This window comes from Triturus cristatus, chromosome 9 (assembly GCF_964204655.1).
Source record: "Triturus cristatus chromosome 9, aTriCri1.1, whole genome shotgun sequence".
NCBI classification, from domain to species: Eukaryota; Metazoa; Chordata; class Amphibia; order Caudata; family Salamandridae; genus Triturus; species Triturus cristatus.
Window position 1 is genome coordinate 1,184,758,142 of NC_140592.1, and position 19,346 is coordinate 1,184,777,487.

The window sequence follows — 19,346 nt, forward strand, 5'->3', positions numbered from 1 at the left end:
CGTGTCTAATACTGGGTGTGTGAGCGGCTGTATTTATGTGAGTGAGTGGGTGTGTGAGTGGTTGTGTGGGTTTGTGAATGATTGTGCGGGTGTGTAAGTGATTGTGTGGGTGTGTGAGTGGGTGTGTGAGTTGGAGTGTGAGTGGGTGTGTGTGTTCTTTTTTAATTTGGGTCTGGCTCCACAGATCCCCCCTAAATCTGCCCAAATGCATGAGGATCCGGGTGGATCCTTGCATGGTCAAAATAAATACTGTTTGGACAATTTCTTGCCCATTAGGGGCTCCTCACAAACCCCTTCATCAGTCCCATGGGGTCAGGGTACCTCTACCCTGAACCCTTCTATCACTTTTACATTTTATTTTTGCCCCCATGGCAACTGCGTCACAAAATGGTGACCGCAAGTTTTCTCTCAGGTTACGGCCCGCCAATCACGGCATTGCTGTTAGCACGTGGATCTGCGAATCAGCCCAAATCCGCGACGGATCCATGTCTCTAGATTACAAAAATCACTTTACTTTAATAACTCCAAAACTACTGAAAAGATTTACACAAAATTACAAAAAGCACTCTTTCTGGACCAAGATCTAGCGTTCTGCCAAATTTGGTGCAATTCCGTTCTGCAGTTCGGACTGTAGTCGTAGCTAAATTCTCTCTATAGGAAATTGCAGAGGGGGTAACTTGTTTTGGGACCCTCCCTTTTTCTCAGCCCCCACTTAACAGATCACCTTGAAACTTTCCGGACAGCAACTGAAGTGACTGGCAAACTAGTTTTGAAAGTTTTGTGAATATTCGTCAAATGGTGCAAAAGTTATTAACAAAACAAAAAAAGCTTTTCCTATGGAAACTAGGTCCTAACTATAACTACCTACTGGTGATCGCCAGTATGTAATATTAGTTAATATAAGAGGTGGTAATATGAGTTAATATAAGAGGTGGTGGACATCAAGAGTAAGCCCATGGCGCCCTTTATGAGAGTGATGGAGGTGCCCAGAGACCCCCTACCCCGGATACACTGCCTGCCTTTTACGGAGTCTTCCACTTGCCCCGGTGCCCGCTGCCTCCTGACAGTTAAAAGAATAATCTTTAAGTTTCTGTATGAACCCAAGTAGCAAGTTTTGGGTACGGACCTTTATATCTTCACATACACTGACTTGTCTCCTCAGGTTCTCGAGGCTGGTTTAGCTGGAAGTCCTGCACTTTGGTATAACACGCAGTGGAGGTCGTTCCATCTCTACAGATCCACCAGCCCCTAGAGCAGTCTTCCAGTGCCACTTCGGAACACTACTCACAAACATTCTCTTCCATCAGTAGCCTCTGTGACTGGTCATCAGATGGAGATCAGCGCCAGGTCACCTTACATTAGTAATGCACGCAATAAATACTGAAATCAATCAGTCACGGCCACCCATCGGATGGATCGATCCAGCACCCAAGCATTTGTGGAAAATAGAGTTAGGGGTCCCCGAAGGTTGGGTACATGACAATCTTTAGGCACACATGGGGAGAGTCATGGATCCTGAATCACACCTCTTACAACAGCGGGTGAACTCCGTCAGGCTATGATAGGCGCTCTCCTGTGCAATGTACTCTAATACAGGATGGCAAGCACAGCAAATCTGGTGTCCATGTGGGCATATGCACATCTATATCACATGCCTTCTTTAATACCCAAGCCTCAGACGGTCTCAATTTAGGCTTCCATAATCATCACACTCATATCTTGTACGGTATCAACCTTACTTAATTTGTCATTTCAGGAAAGACTCCAATTTCAAGCATTGTTCCAGCCTCCTAAAGGCGTTCAGGGTCCTTACCTGGCCTGTAAAGAACAGCATGCATACATATTTGTTTATTTTATGAAACTGTTTGACATTGCGGCCCTTCCCAAGGGTGCCAGAGCACAATGCAATATAGAAAACCTATATGATGACAAAAATCTGGTGGCATTAGTCTAAACCAAAGACCATCCCAACTAGACAGGAAATCCCATAACCCATGAACCACCTACAATAAAGAAGAAAACATATGTTTTCGGTCTTCATGAAAGATTATATACACTAAGTAGAGAACAACAGGTAACTTATTCCAAGCGGATGTTGTGGTTCTGCAAAATTATTATGACAGGATGTTGGCCTTTCATAAGGAGACACCAGGGCCAATGCTAAACTTAGACATGCTAAACTTAGACCACTGTTGCAGCAGCTTTACAGTGCCACTCCAAGGTGTAGTAAGATTGCAAGAAATGAAAATATTGCACCATCATTTCTAACCCATATCATTTCCAGGCAGCATGGTAACCGTAATGCTTATTATATTTTTGTACAACTGAATTTTCCCTAGATTTTCCTCCAATAGATGTTTTATGGCCTTACAGGACGGTCCTAATTTTAACAACTTCCAAATGGTTAATGACTGAGTGGACCTAACAGGGGGTTAATGTGGCCAGTAGATTGATGAATAAGGGGTGATCATGCCCGCCCATTGGGAATGACCTGCACTCACAGGCACTCACCTGCTGGGGTCAGCAGACCATGCCTGTGACTGCTTTTTAAATAAAGCACTTTATTTTTGTCAAGTTCAGCCTGTTTCCCTTAAAGAAAAGGAATGCATTTAAAAAAAAAAAAAAGTGAAACGTTTCGGTTTCATTTTTAGGTCGAGCCTGGGCAGTGCATGTGCTGCTCTGCAAGTCATGCTGTATTCGAGTATGGTATTGAAGCTCCGCCCACTCTTTGCCCATATTTTTAATTGGCTTCTGTTTTTGTCCTTTGTAAATGTTGGCTTCTGATTCGTTAATAGGCTTGTTAGTCCCTCCTTAGTTACGCCTTGTCTTCATTTGTAACCTCCCACAAGGACTGGCCCTTTTACTTCTGTTACACGGTATGTCTTATTTAGTCTGTAAGCACTATTTTCTTTAATGAGTTTCTCCTACTGCCGGCACAACATGCTTTCCTGCAACATTCAGCAAGCTTTTACTTTCCAATCAGCCCAGAACAATGGCAGCCGCTTCTTTGAAATTAAATAGGTCTTGCGTTGACAAGAGTTTGAGCTATTGGCATTGTAAATGACAATGCCTTTTATTTAGGTGTTAATTATCAAAACAGATAAATAAAAGGTATTGTCTTTTACAATGCCAATAGCTTAAACTCGCGCATATGCGAGACCTATTGCATTGCAAATGCTTGTTGTAGACTGCAGTAGCAACATGACACATAGCTTGTAATTCAGAGTCAGTTTATGTTGTTTGATGTGTGTGCTTTACTGACAAGATGGCATTTTAATTGCTGGTTTATGACCTGTTTAAGAAGTGCGCCCTGTTTGTCTTTAAGCAAAAGACACGCAATTGATGGACTGAATGCAGAACAAATCAAAACATTCACCCCCAGTCAAGAGATCTGGGTTAAATCCATCATTCTTTTGCTCACCATGCCACGCCAGTTTAGACCTGGCCATACGCAAATCAGTTTTGATCCTGTGCCTCATGGGAACAGTCCAGCCCCAACTGCCAAGCCAGGTCCTCCCTGGACCGGAAACAAACATCCTAGGACCGGTTTCAGGGTTTCACCCCCCTTCAGCCAGGATAGCTTGATTCCAGTGGCACAGTGAGCCCAGGACCCACGTCTGGGCATACCTGGCGCACTTAGGGCGAGAAAGCAAAAGACACGCTGTTTGTCTTTAAGGCAGACTAAGGCTATTCACTAATTACCTTTGCAAATTAATTTCATTTTACTTTGCTATCTTTATAACATATTGGATTTACAGCTTTTTTAGTTCACAAAGACATGTATACACATACCCTTTCATAGGCTGCCCGAACATACTGATCCATTGTCAAAAGTATGTTATATTTTGCTGTTTATGACTTGTAAGTTATTACACAAACTTCATATTCTGATGCCTTTTGTATACCACTCTTCTTGGAGGATATGGTTGAATTCTTCTAATGCAGTTCCGAGTAAAGGAGGCCCACTTCCAACTTTCATATTTTGCTGCTCAAGAGGTTGCTTCATTGAGGTATTTTCTTTCTAGGAAAGTTGGGAGCAACACAGTCGCTCAACTATTATTAAGCGATTTTCCCCCAAAAAAGCCAGTTCTAATAGTTTTGCCACTGAATACTTAAGAGAAGCGATACCAATTATCTTTACCAATGCTTGTTCCCCATACCAATCTAACCCTAACCAACGAGCCCATCCCACTCGCCAGCACGGACCATTACGGAGTACCAGCCGAGATCCCTCTTGCTTCTAGCCATAACCTCAAAGCATAATTTAGCTAAGCTAGAGGCCACATTCACCTGTTCGGGCCCTATCCACCTCCTAAAGAATGGTTAGATGGCAGTTCTATCGACATTAGACACATTTCTATCTATTTTCCCAAGCCCCAAATTTGTCAAAAGAACTGTTTCATAGTGTGTGAGAATCACAGTCCACCTTAACCAATGCAACTATCACGTGAGATAGCCAACAAATATGTGATGATGTTACTCAATTATTTTTCAATAAGATCAAGCTTGTTCTTGTTAACATATAAATTGGAAACACTCTGAAGGATTAAAATATCCATTGACTGCCCCACAAGATAAACTTTGGCCACCTTAAACTCCTTTTCATCTATTGCAGTTGTTTATGGTCACACCAACAGTGCCAGCTGTTGCCCAACATGTTCTCTAGAATGGGTGCCTGAAAAATTCATGAAATCCATTCTAACTGCCCTTACAATATATATATTAGATCTATTAATGGCTCTTTAGGTCGGGGTAATTTTCTTACTGTGTGGAAAACTAGTGGCATAAAAACTCTTCTAAAAATACCCTCAAAACTTTAGCAATTTATGTGCCGTCTCTCTCCTGCCATTCCTTGGCAAATTACTAGAGAAACTAGTCTTTAAACATCTTAAACAATTTGTCTAGGATAATAATCTTCTAGAAATGTTCCAAACTGGATTCCTGCTAGCCAACTGCACAGAAATGGTCACCCTACTTATGATGAACAATCTTTGTCAGTATACCCAAGAAACTGAGGTGTGCTGTTCCACATGGATCAATTCTGTTCACATTAAATTTGCAATCTTTAGGTGGGATTCTTGGCCGCCCTCTTACAGCAACTAAGGGTTCACTCTTCTGTGTATGAGGATGATAAACTAGTGATAGAACAGTAGATTTCAACACATAATTGATTTTTAAAAATTATTTTAAACTATTGAATGATTGGAAAATACTAATTAGGTTGGAAATCCACAAAAGTATTCAATTATAAACCACCTCGAACTCGCATGGAAAGTAAGACACAATTAACGACTGCACCTTTACCACAACACAGAATGCTCCGGGTGCAATCCTGTCATGGAAATGCAGCCCATATCGATTTTGGCTTTTGTGGGCAGAGGTAATGCATGGTTTTCACTGCAATGAAGCATTCATTACCTGCTGCAATAGCAAATTGGGTGGTAAAAACCCTTCCTCGTGTTTCACTCAAATATCAGGTGAAAACATTTTTTGTGCCAGTAGTTGCTTCTTGTTTGCACTGTTTTATGACCAAATTATAATTGGTAAAAACTGTGACGCAAAGAGTGAGTGAAATTTGAGATCAATTTACAATATGCCCACATTAAATTAGGCGCGAGATGTTGGTTCCTTTTCTCACAATGAGTTGACTTCAACTAGAGTTCCTATTTTCAAGCCTTTTTCTCTAAAGCGATTTTAAAAAAGCAGATATTTTGAAACGTACTGTAATTCAGTGGTTCCCAAATTTTTTAGAACCACGACCCACTTTTTAGAACAAACTTTCATGACCCACCTACCTTTAATGGACTTAAGGCGGGGTAAATTAATTTTTTTATGTAACTAAAGCATTGTGTGATAGCACACTGTCATTTACAGACAGCCTGTTTTCTATTGTAATGTCCACTAAATTTACACAGACATACAGTTTTACTGATGAAACTATACCACACACAAATAATAATGTATGGAAATCTGGTTTCTGTGAACATATATTATTTGTGCATCACCAAGCAAATGTCTTGATTTGTTTTGACCGATCCTCGGACTCATTCTTGCATTTACCCTCTGGCACCCCATGAAATAAAATACAGACAAACTCAACAGCATATGCAAGAAAAATTAAAAGAACACAAGTAAAAACAGAACACCTGCTGCTGTCTAAAGACAGCAGGCATATGCTTGCAACAACGAAACTAAACATGGCGGTGAGTGTTCATCTTGCAGTAACTTGAACATAGTCGGTCGCTGTTTTAAAGTTCCAGCATGGCCACCACATTAAAGTCAATGTGTCGGTCATCTTGAAATGGTAGAACTAAGAGACACAGCATTCCATAACGGTCACCTTGTTCAGAAGAAGTGACCAACTGGGATATGGTGCATTGCAAATGAAGAGGCAAGCAAGCGCCTCAAACACTGCCTGTGGAGCTGTAATTTCCTCTAAAGAAAAGTTAAGATAAAAAGAGAAGAAACAGAGAAATGAAGGGGGAACTATAACAGGAGAAAATCGAAAACTAAAGGAACTAGCCCATCAGCTCGAACACCGATGAGCACTCATCATGTGGTTGCGCAGATGTGATCAGAAAATGACGTCATTCACAGGGCAGTTTATTGCCTAACCACAAGAATGGACTAAAGAAGCTAATGTTTCCATATAAACGGCTATCATCAAACATATGGCAGGTAAAAGTATCGAATTTATCACAACCTATGAAAGAAGTCTTTATATTGGCATACACACACAGACGCCCGCAGGCGTGTACCTTGTGCACAGCTGCACACTTCTCTTGCTGGGCGGCGTGCAGAGCTCTCCAGCTGAACTGCAGTTTACCGTTCAACCACTGCAGGTAGCGGACGTCCACTTCAGCTTCCTTTGACGGGGTTTCATTCCTTGTTCGCGGCCTGGGAGGGGGGCATCCTGGGCACTAAATAAAGCACAGAGACAGGCAATCAGCTGCCGGTTCTCTAGTAGCAGTGTCAAGAACGTATATCAAACAAGACGAAATTTCTCATTTTGCACAATGCCACTACGGGCCGGAAGACGGGGCTCCGGGGTGCAACTCAAGAACATCACTTTTGCCTTGTACAAGATCTTTGTAAGGCACAGAACCCGCTCCAAGAGGCAGTAGAAAGCTGTACAGTAACCCAAACTAAAAACCAATTCCTCCCTGAGCACTAAAATAGTAAACAAAACAATATATGTAAGTGATTTAATTCCTTTGTAAGTCCATATATTTCGATTGTAGGTACAGCCGTGTTTAGTTAAAGTATTCCCGGTTCAAAGGAAATCCTTCTTCAAATTATAATTCATCATATATCGAGAACAATTGTAAATACAGCCCTGTTAAATTGCAGTTCAAAGCAAGTCCTTATTCAAATTAGTTCATCACAGTTCCAAAGTACAGCCATATACTCCAAAAGCGCTTTTGGAGTATATGGCTGTACTTTGGAACTGTATATAATTTCAATGAAAGAAGAATTCTGTTGGATTTGGTGACCTTCTGGATATGTGATGAACTAATTCTCACTTACATATCTTATTTTGTTTACTATTTTAGTGCACAGGGAGGAATTGGTTTTTAGTTCAGGTTGTGCTCACTGAGTGGGTATATGTGGGGTTGTTTGGTAACCAACCTTTCCACCCTTTGACGCACTACCCAATTTTAGTGATTGTTAACTTTGCCCGAATATTTAGTAGTGCGCCCAAGTCTAGACCTGGTTACCAATAGTGTTTGTTGAGTTTCTGTACAGTAACCCAGTTTTAATTATTAACATTTTATTTAAAAGAAAAAGGAACTAGTCTCTGATCATCAGCACAAATGTCATATGGAGACATTTTATTGCAGCATCGTCAGCTTGAAGTCCTCTGCGTAGGGGTGTGACTATTCTGGGTAACCATGTAGGGTAGAAGTGGTGGCAGTTTCAAAGTGGTTCAATTTAGGGGCACAAAAACATTTTGCACACAAATTTAGATTTTACCTACGCAAAGGGAACTTCCTCACATAAAAATTCTCGTCAGGAAATCTACTACTAGGAGTGAGTTTGCAGTTATTTCGGTGTGGGTCCACCTGTAAATGCACTTTAACAGCCACAAAATCACAGGTTTGTGGTAGTTCACCAATAATTTATACATAGTTCTCGATGATGAAAATTCTTGTAAATGTGATCTTGCCAAGAGCAGGAATAAATGCATTTTCAGGATGGAATGTGGAGAGATAGGAATACAGGAGCAGAATTTCTCTGCCAGTAAGTATATTTTCCCTCTAGGAAAAAACAAGCACAATTTGCACTAAATTAACGCATGTTGATATGTGCACCTGATCTTTGCATGCAGAAACGCTTGCACAACTAAATACTCTGGGAGTCTGCAACGGCCACCGATTTCCAGAATTACTCTTGAAATGGTTTGAAAATTGTTTTAAAAGTTGCATATTTGCTCCAAATATAAAATTAACTCTAGGGGAAACATTTTAAACTTTTGCTTCAAAACGTTTGTGAATTGGACCGGCATTTTAAAAATATTTCTGAAAAAAGATAATAGAATATTTTCTTATTTATTTTTAACAGAGTACTAAACAGTACTGTCACATTTTTAATCTATTTGTTTCTATAAAAGTGTTACTGTTAGAAAATAGTAGCTGTATTATTCCAACGGCACCGAATCAAGCATTCAATACAAACAAAAAAGCAGAGTAACGTAAATCACGGTGCACCAAAGATATCCCTGGATCCTGGTGGCATTTGCTAACGACTTGGCTTTGTGATCTAATATGTCACTGAAACCACTCAATAAAATTATTGGAGAGTAATGATGAGTTACTTATTATATTTATTAAATAGTACAAAGGAGTGATAGAACCTATGGTGAAGACGAACTTGCTTAAAAAAATGGAAGGCTAATGACACTTGCCACAATTGTCTAATCTCCATAGACGTTTACATATATACTATACACACGATTGTGGAGATTTACTGCAATTGTCACATGGTGGTGGTGGTGTGTGTGCGTGTTCTTTTTAATAGAAATTGAAATATGTTTCCTGGCAGATAGAGCCACTAAACACCTACTAAATATTGGAGTTTTTTCTCCTGGGAGGATCACATTTGCAATCAATTTCAACATCGGAAACAAGCTGGAAATTGTAGGTTAATACCCCAAAAAACATCTGAATTGGTGGCTGTTCAAGAGCAAGGGTATCTTATATGGCAAGAAAAGGACGATCGTGCAACACATTCTCTGGCACCATTATTTTGATCCGTTTGAGCTACATACATTTTTGATAAATCTGCAAATTATGGCGGATATGTTGTGGCAAGTGCAGTAAATTTCACAATCATGACCACTGCCACAGATTCAGATATTTTCATTGGTCTCGACCACTGACCATGAGAGGTGAACAAAACCTAAACATTCTAATGTGTACGTTGAAGAGAACCGCTTCAACAACCTTTCACTTCTATAAACAGAATTTGTATCACAGAGTTTATTCCAACAATTCTACATTCTTCCCTGAATTATTAAGCATTTATCTTTTGTTTTTACTGCAAGCAAAAAGAACTATAGTCCACAATTTCACGACTTTAAATAAAAATGTCCCTGTCTGAAAGAATACCTTTTAGACTAACTATGCCAAAATGATATTAATTTATTTATGACCTGCTGAGAGCAAACACCAGCATGGTAGACACCGCATACGAAATATACCGATCATGAGAAGAGATTTATAAATGATCTATTCCTAGTATCATCAGAAATGTTGGTAATAGCGAACATTCTTCTACAAGGCTTTCACTAGAAATGCAATAATCTAAAAAGAACAAAAAACAAATTAGAAATCAGAAGACCAGTAATGACAGCAAGGCGCATCTCTGGCAATCAGAAGTCAAACAGAATTAAACAAAGAAGCATGAAATACACCATTGCACAGTAGACAAGCGACGCCAAGGTAGACAATGAAGCATTGAATACTGAATGCATCCAGCAGATCACAGAGAAGGGCTACCACCTTGACCAGAGGATACTGAAGAATAAAGGCTTCCACATACAGAAACGCAGGCGGTCAAGATCAAGAGCATAACATGATGTAAAAAGAAACAACAGATTTTATCTAAAAGCACACGCAGGTACATATTTTATTCAGAGGTGCAAGGAAGAAAGTATGAATGATCAATAAGATACAGTTGTAGAGGATAAAGAGTTCAAATAAATTAAACAAGCATAGACTCGTTTTAATAGCAGGGCATGGATATGTTGAAAAGGAGATGCTCATGCACTCCCTAAAATAAGAGCACTGAGGGACACTTGGCAAAAGTGACGGCTGGAAAGAAATGAATGAAAATTAAGGTGGCATATCTGGGAGCAGTATATGCATAGGTACATGACCGGAAATGGTATAATAAGAAACACCTATGAAATTTCTAAAATGGCGACAATGATTGGCCGATGCATGTAGGAGAAACATGATGCCAAAACGAGAACGAAGAAAACCAATATTAATTTGTTTTTAAATGTAATTTTTATTCGAATTCTTTATAAACTGTAATATAAGAGTTTCCTTCTTTGCCTAAAGGCAAACTTGCATGAACCAAGCACTAGCTCCATCGCAAAGTCTTTCTAAATACCCGCAAGATTCCTCTGTAACGGAGACTCCCTACCTCGGATCTGGCCCCCCTTACTTACCCTGTCCGGGGCGTCCTTTCCGCTCAATCCTCCCTGCCCGGACAGTCCATCCAGGGTTTCAACCACAACCTCGGTGACCCCCGGAATCCCGCCCCTCTTTTTCTTACAGGAGCCAATCCCGAACAGCGACCCACCGGAAGGACAACCCCTGATTCCCGGAAGTCCCTCCTACCCGTTCCCCGCCGGAGACAGAAAAGCCGGAAGACAGGAAGCAGAAGTCGTCGAAGGATCGTGGCAGGAGAGTTCGGCAGGAGATACGTCGACAGGAGAGGACGAGAGCGGCGAACCAGAAGAGTGGTCGGAAGACTGGTGGAGTCCCCCGGAGGAGGCTGAAGAGCGGCCGTAACTCGGATGAGAGTTACGGCGGAGCCCGTGAGTACCAGCTTTTCCTTCCGTATAGTACTCTACAGTACCCGTGTGTACCCTAGACTCTCTGTAGATAGATGTATATAGCCTCTCTCCTGTTAGCACCCCTGCACACTGATAGGATCTCTCCGTATCCCCTGTACAGCACCTCACGCTTTGTAAATAGTACCCCACTCAACCCCTTTTCCGAACACCTATCTTTCTTCGACTTATCCCTCTTTTTCCTCGTCCCTTCTCCTCACACTCCCCTCCACTTTTATCACTCCCGGTGAAGGTTACGGCAGCGACATAGAGTGTCCGCAGGACTAACGGCTCCTTCTGTGTTTTGTCTCACTGCCCTCCGAGGTGTCCGTCCTTCCCCCTTCCTGGGACCAACGTCGGCGACTTGGACAGCAGAAGACCTTCGGTGACGACGACCGCAACCGACGGGGCCCCACATCGTTTCTACCCCTCCTCCTGAAGAAGACCTGTATTCTATCCTGTTGCACACCGTACCTTGGACACAATAAAATAGACTATTGCACACTATATACGGCCTCCTTGCCTGCTTTTCCAGCCCGCCGAATCCCGAAGATCACAGGTGGTGTCAGAAGTGGGATTAGCTGGAAGCATGGAGGCCGTAATAAAGAAAATGGCGGAGAATCAGGAGCAGTTGGGGATAATGATGGAGCGGTTCTTGAAGACGGCCGAGGACGATCGCGGCCAACTACACGATGTGTTACGGGGTCAGGGGACCACCCATGAACAAGCTATGGGGAAACTGACCACTGTGTTGGAGCACCAGAGACCAGCCACCTCCCTACCATCAGTGGTACTGCAAAAATATGTGCCCGGGGAGGATCCCGACTTTTTCTTTACCAATTTTGAGAGATTGGCACAGGCTGCAGCATGGCCTGCCGACCGCTGGGGTCACTACCTGGGTCCCTTATTGACCGGCGAATTACAGGCGGCGTACCAACAGGCGAACGTACAGGGTACCACACCTTATGGGGACATAAAGAAGTGCATCCTTGAACGGTTGGGCATCGACGATGAAACCTATCGCAGGAAACTACGGCAAATCAAGGAGGGACCCCAGGAAACCCCGAGAGCTCTATCCTTTAGGATTAAGGACCTGGCTAATAGGTGGTTGAGACCGGAATCCTCCACCATGGACGACGTGTTACAAAAAATCTACCTGGAACAATTTCTGATGTCATTGTTGCCCGGCACCCAAAGGTGGGTACGACAACATGCCCACCTTACCCTAGACACGGCGGTGGAAATCGCAAGTGCCTACAGTCGGGCACAAGAGACCCAACGAAGCAAGGAAGATCCGCCCCACAAACCACATCCCTCCATAAACCTCCGACCTCCCCGTCCTTCTTTCCAGAGGCGACCGGAACCAATCCCCCTGCTCCCATACCCCGTAGTTCCCCGACCTAATAACCCCGGACCCCAGTGTTACCATTGCGGGGGTTTTGGTCATATTGCTCGGTTGTGCCCCCAGAAGGAGGAACCCATGGAGGTGGGACTCGCCAGGAATTATGTGTGTTCGGTCCCAGGCATGTCACCTCCGTCGTTCCACTGCCCTGTAAGCATTGATGGACAACCACTTATGGCCTTGGCTGACTCGGGGTGTCGACAGAGCGTTATCCGGCCCCAGCTCTTGCCTCAACCTGTGGGGCCGACGTCCGGTACGGTCGCCATTCAATGTGTCCATGGAGACACCAAACAGTACCCCACTACCCAAGTTCGGGTCCAACACCCCAAGGATCCTGGAACCACCCTCTCTGTTGGTCTTGTCCCCACTCTACTGGAACAGGCTATTCTGGGAAGTGACTATATGGGACTACCAGGACTTCTGCAAGAAACAACTGATTCCCTGACCCGTTGGTGGGGAGAAGCCCCGTTCCCTCAAGGACCTGTTTCCCCTAGGACTGAACCCAAACCACCGAAACCCAAAGCCCAGAAAAAGAAGGAGAAACGTGAATACACCGGTGTATTCCCAGTGACACTCGAAGAACACCCGTGGCAGACCGACAGAGAATTCAGGGCAGCCCAGCGAGAGGATCCGGTGCTGCAGGAAGCATGGGCCAAGGCAGTAGACCACGAGGATCCTCTTATAGTAGGTCCCTACTTCTTTAAGAAACATGGGTTGCTATATCGGAAGGGAGGGACCCACCAAAAACCTCAATTACTCATACCTGGTCCCTTCCGGGAGAAGGTGCTCTTTCTGGCCCACAGCCACCTTCTGGGGGGACATTTCGGAGACGAGAAAACTAGCCAAGCGATCCTAGACAGGTTCTATTGGCCAGGGGTACACCAAACCATCAAAACATACTGCAGAGAGTGCCCGGTCTGTCAAAAACACAGTAGATACCAACCTCCAAGGGTACCCCTACAACCCCTTCCCCTCATTGACGTCCCTTTCAGCAGGGTAGGTATGGACATCATAGGACCCTTACTACCTTCCCGAAGTGGCTGCCGATACGGCCTAGTCATCGTGGACTACGCCACCCGCTTTCCCGAAGCCCTTCCCCTGCAACAACCCACCACCCAAAACGTTGCGAAAGCTCTCATCGCTGTGTTCTCAAGGGTAGGATTTCCCCGGGAGATCCTGACAGATCAGGGCACTCCCTTCGTCTCCTCCCTTATGAAACAGGTCTGCTCCCAACTAGGGATTAAACAGATACGCACCTCGGCGTATCATCCACAAACCGATGGGTTAGTGGAACGATACAATGCCACATTAAAACAAACCCTAAAGAAACTATTAGGGCTGGAGGCGAGGAGGTGGGAGGATATGTTACCCCTTGCCTTATTTGCAATACGTTGCAAGACGCAGAGCAGCACAGGATATTCACCCTACGAACTGTTGTATGGCCGACCCCCTCGTTCTCTATTGGACATGGCTCAAGAAGCCTGGGAGGCGGAACCAGACCGCACCCGTCCCCTCCCGGAATATATGGAGAACCTCAAAACCCACTTGTCTCTAATAAGGGACATCGTACATCAGAATCTTACACAGGCACAAGAGAAACAGAAGGGTCAGTATGACAGAGGCACAAAACACCGGGTCTTCTCAGTGGGAGATCTAGTTCTCTTAATGATGCCCTCCTCCGACCAAAAGCTCCTTAGACAATGGCAAGGTCCCTATACCATACTCCGACAAATAACCCCTGTCACCTACGAAGTACAACTAGACCCCACACGGGGTACCACCCAGATTTATCACGTCAACTTACTAAAAAAATGGGAAGGTCCTCGTCCCGTCCTAGTCGGCTCTATTGGTCTGGAACCCCTTTCTTTCTCCCCTTGCATAGACCCCGCCCTACCTCCGTCCCTGAGTGTAGCCCTCCAGCATCGTCTCTCCCCTTTACAACAGGTGTTCTCCTCTTTGACGGGTCATACCTCCATCACTGAGCACGCCATACAGACGAGTCCGGGGAAGGTGGTCCGGCAAAGGCCTTATAGGGTCCCTGAAGCCCGTAGAGCGATCATACACCAAGAAATAGAACAGATGTTAAAGCTGGGCATTATAGAACCCTCTGTAAGTGACTGGAATTCTCCAATAGTGCTTGTACCCAAACCTGATGGGTCTGTGAGATTTTGTATTGATTTCCGCGAAGTCAATAAGATATCATACTTTGACACCTACCCGTTACCCCGAGTAGACGAGATGGTCGAGCGTATAGGGAAAGCCCAGTACATATCCACTCTGGACCTTTGTAAGGGGTACTGGCAGATACCTCTTAGAAAAGAAGACCGAAAGAAAACGGCATTTTCGACCCCTGAAGGTTTATATCAGTTCCTCGTCCTCCCCTTTGGCCTCCATGGCGCGCCCGCCACATTCCAACGGGCCATGAATCATATCTTACGACCCCACACTCAGTATGCAGGGGCCTACCTCGACGATATAGTGATCTACAGCGACACCTGGTCACAACACTTGGAGCATCTCCACAACGTCATTTCCTCTTTGGGCTCCTATGGGTTCACGATTAATCCAGCCAAAACCACCCTGGCAGCCCAAACCGTTAAATATCTGGGATACCTCCTGGGTGAGGGCCTCATACGGCCCCAGAGAAGCAAAACAGAAGCCATCCATTCCCTCCCCTTCCCCCAGACCAGAAAAGACTTGCGGGCCTTTCTGGGCCTTCTGGGTTACTATCGCAGGTTTGTGCCCAATTTCTCCCAAAGGGCCGCCCCGCTCACTGACCTATTGAAGAAAGCCACGAAAACAGAGGCCATCCTGAAAAACCCGACTCCCCTATTGTGGCATGCATTTACCGATCTGAAGAACGCCTTGACCTCCGATCCCGTGCTAGTTAGTCCGGATTATACACAACCCTTCCTACTTCAGACAGATGCTTCAGAACAGGGTTTAGGGGCAGTACTGTCACAGAAGGACCACGAGGGGAACGAAAGACCCATTCTTTACCTCAGCAGGAAACTGTTTCCTCGAGAACGGAATTATGCCGTCGTGGAGAAAGAAGCTTTGGCAATTAAATGGGCAGTGGACAGTCTCCGATACTACCTAGAAGGGCGTGACTTTACCATCTTCACCGATCACGCCCCCCTTGAGTGGATGGCCCGGAACAAGGGGCACAATGACCGTGTCCTGCGGTGGTTCCTGGCCCTCCAACCGTACCGCTTCAAAACAGTACATCGAAAAGGCATAGAACAGGGTAACGCGGACTTCCTCTCTCGCTATCCACTGTCAACACCGGATACAAGAAAGACAGCTAGGGAAAGGGAATGTAACGGAGACTCCCTACCTCGGATCTGGCCCCCCTTACTTACCCTGTCCGGGGCGTCCTTTCCGCTCAATCCTCCCTGCCCGGACAGTCCATCCAGGGTTTCAACCACAACCTCGGTGACCCCCGGAATCCCGCCCTTCTTTTTCTTACAGGAGCCAATCCCGAACAGCGACCCACCGGAAGGACAACCCCTGATTCCCGGAAGTCTCTCCTACCCGTTCCCCGCCGGAGACAGAAAAGCCGGAAGACAGGAAGCAGAAGTCGTCGAAGGATCGTGGCAGGAGAGTTCGGCAGGAGATACGTCGACAGGAGAGGACGAGAGCGGCGAACCAGAAGAGTGGTCGGAAGACTGGTGGAGTCCCCCGGAGGAGGCTGAAGAGCGGCCGTAACTCGGATGAGAGTTACGGCGGAGCCCGTGAGTACCAGCTTTTCCTTCCGTATAGTACTCTACAGTACCCGTGTGTACCCTAGGCTCTCTGTAGATAGATGTATATAGCCTCTCTCCTGTTAGCACCCCTGCACACTGATAGGATCTCTCCTTATCCCCTGTACAGCACCTCACGCTTTGTAAATAGTACCCCACTCAACCCCTTTTCCGAACACCTATCTTTCTTCGACTTATCCCTCTTTTTCCTCGTCCCTTCTCCTCACACTCCCCTCCACTTTTATCACTCCCGGTGAAGGTTACGGCAGCGACATAGAGTGTCCGCAGGACTAACGGCTCCTTCTGTGTTTTGTCTCACTGCCCTCCGAGGTGTCCGTCCTTCCCCCTTCCTGGGACCAACGTCGGCGACTTGGACAGCAGAAGACCTTCGGTGACGACGACCGCAACCGACGGGGCCCCACATCGTTTCTACCCCTCCTCCTGAAGAAGACCTGTATTCTATCCTGTTGCACACCGTACCTTGGACACAATAAAATAGACTATTGCACACTATATACGGCCTCCTTGCCTGCTTTTCCATCCCGCCGAATCCCGAAGATCACATCCTCATAGTAAAGAACTGCTTCCAGAAATCATCTGGCCGCATCACTAACTATTTGCTCTAGTGACCCCCACACATTCTGTGTCTCCTCGGTCTTTTACAGTGAGAAGGCTTCCCCACACCCTCTGAAAAATATTTTAAGGTTGCCTTTGCCATCTCCCACTATTCTGTCATTCCAAACTCAGGGACACCAGAACCTCCCTAGTCTCCAGTTGATGAAGTATGGCTATTCTGGGTTCCTCTAGTATACTTCTGCCTCTTACGCTCACTGGTATACAAAAGAGAGCTGCCAAACAGACATTTAAGGCACAGGCGTTAGAACATGTCTGCTCCATCCTGCCACAACTCCTGCACTTAGAGTACGGTGTGTGAGAAGTTGGCCTGGTATATGCTGTTGACTAGTTATAGTGGGTACCTTGCACCAGTCCAAACAACCCCTTATTGATGATAGGTTAAAGACAACCTTTATTGAAAGCTATCCTAGTGGTAGCAATGGAGAGCAGCCTTCAGGCTAAGTCTTGAAGGAATGTAAAGCAGCTTGTTTAAGCAGCCTATAATCTCTTGAGTGGCTAAATGAAAGGAGACCACAACAAGTATATATAAAAAATATATGTATTTATTACTAAATACACCCCTCTAGTCTCTGTATACCCAAGGAAGGGGTTGGACTAACTCAGGGGACCCACCTATGGGAGGGTTTGGAAAGAGAGGTGGCTACACCCATTTCCTTTGTCCAGTTTCGCGCCAGAGCAAGGGCTGGTAGCCCCTGTAACCAGTATGAGCTGGACTATGCACAGGGACACCAAATGTGCCCCCAGTGCAGGGCTTCAAAGCACTCTCAGAGTGCTCCCACCCAACCCCAATACACTAAAGCCTGTCTGGGAGGTGGTAACACCTCCCTGTGACAGGAAACCTATTGTCCAGGCCTCCCCTGCCGTAGTTTCGGTCAGCAGCAGGAGGCCAGACTCGTGTCTGTGGCTGCAGCATCCATTTTGTGATGCCAGGGCTCTTTTAAGCTGGTACCGGTATACCGGTGCTGTCATGTCTCTCCCTCTAGAAGGGTGGGATCATACTCCCACACCAGTTACTGGTGTGAGGGTATGATTCCAAGGTGTTTGACACCAAACACAACAAGTTTACATGCAGCCAGTCCAAAGTTAGCATTTACCGTTGGGTTATAATGCACTTAAGAGTATATGGTCAGGCTGCATCACAGACAACCCCAGAGACGAGATTCCGAAGGCTGCAGAGGGGCTCTGCTCATGCATTGGCACCCTCTCACACAAAACCAAGCATCCTGCCTTCAGGTTGATAAGGCCTGCCATAGGGGTGACTGATAGGTTTATATGTGCAGTGATAGGTGAGATATAGTGAACCTATATCTCAGTAAGGGGTGCATGCACCTCCTTACCCAGGCTTCTGTAGCAGACCTGTGGTGTCATTTTGGAGGGCTTCCCAGGGGTGGCATAATACATGCTGCAGCCCCTGGTAGGCTTCTGGGGTACCTATGCCCTGGGTACATAGAATACCATATACTAAGGACTTATAAGGGCACCTCAGAATCCAAACTGTTGTGTACCTAAGGTACTAGGAATCCACTTAGAGGGGAAGCAGCTAGGCTGGGGTCCTGAATAGCAGGGCCCCAGCCAGACTAAAGTCGAAAAACAGTGTTACATCAGCAAAAAAACAGGGATAACAATAAAAAGTAGATCCTAGTCTCCTACACGGTGCTAAGCCAGCCTTGTGTTACCTTTTCAGGCAGCAGCCAGTGTTACACTGCAAGATTTAATGCTGCACAAATATGGATTTTAAATATCACAATTTGTCACATTTTCGTAAACTGTTTGTTGATGACATATGTACATACAGCATGAGCAGGTTTAAACAACAGGCTCCTGAGATGTCATACAAAATTATGAGATTCACAAAAATGAGACTCAAAGCCACTATGATTGCTTTAAACACACTAGCATTCTAATAAAAAGAAAATAATGTGAAACCCTGCAGGATCCTTACTGTAAGAAAAATTATATACACCAAATGATCACTGGAAAAAACAATTTTAAAGATAAGTTACAGTTCTTTACTCCGAAGAGAAAATATTGATGTAGTAAAGACAAAACACGCAGTGGCAATGCCAATAGGTCTGTTTATGAATTAAAGTGACCTTTGTGTCACTGATGGATTTAGGCACTCAGTAAGTAATTCTACAAGCACTCTGTCACTCATCTTTGCACACCCATTCATCCATTCTCTGACTCATTCTTGCATTCACCCTCTGGCACAACCACAATAAAACACGCACAAACCCAACATCATATTCAACATAAATTAAACCGATACAAGTAGAAAAAAGAATACCTGCTGCTGTCTAAAATCAGCAGGCATATGTGTGAAACAACGAAAGTAAACATGGCAGAGAATGCCCCTCTTGCAGTGTATTGCACATAGTCTGTTGTTTTAAAGTTTCAGCACAGCTGCCACATTCAAAGAAATGTGTTGTTCAATCTTGGAATAATACAACTAAGAGACACAGCATTCCATAATGGTCACCGTGTTTGGGTGAAGTGACCAACT

At 44.9% G+C, this 19,346-nt stretch overlaps 1 protein-coding gene across 1 annotated transcript in view; it reads right to left on the minus strand.

The window, feature by feature from the left end:
• The window catches only part of TEDC1 (tubulin epsilon and delta complex 1), a 639,294-nt gene that overhangs the window by 343,171 nt on the left and 276,777 nt on the right, over nt 1–19,346 (minus strand). The window contains exon 4 of the mRNA XM_085627166.1: nt 6,759–6,920. Within this exon, the coding sequence (XP_085483292.1) occupies nt 6,759–6,920 (162 nt within the window). The remainder of the gene's footprint in view (nt 1–6,758; nt 6,921–19,346) is intronic.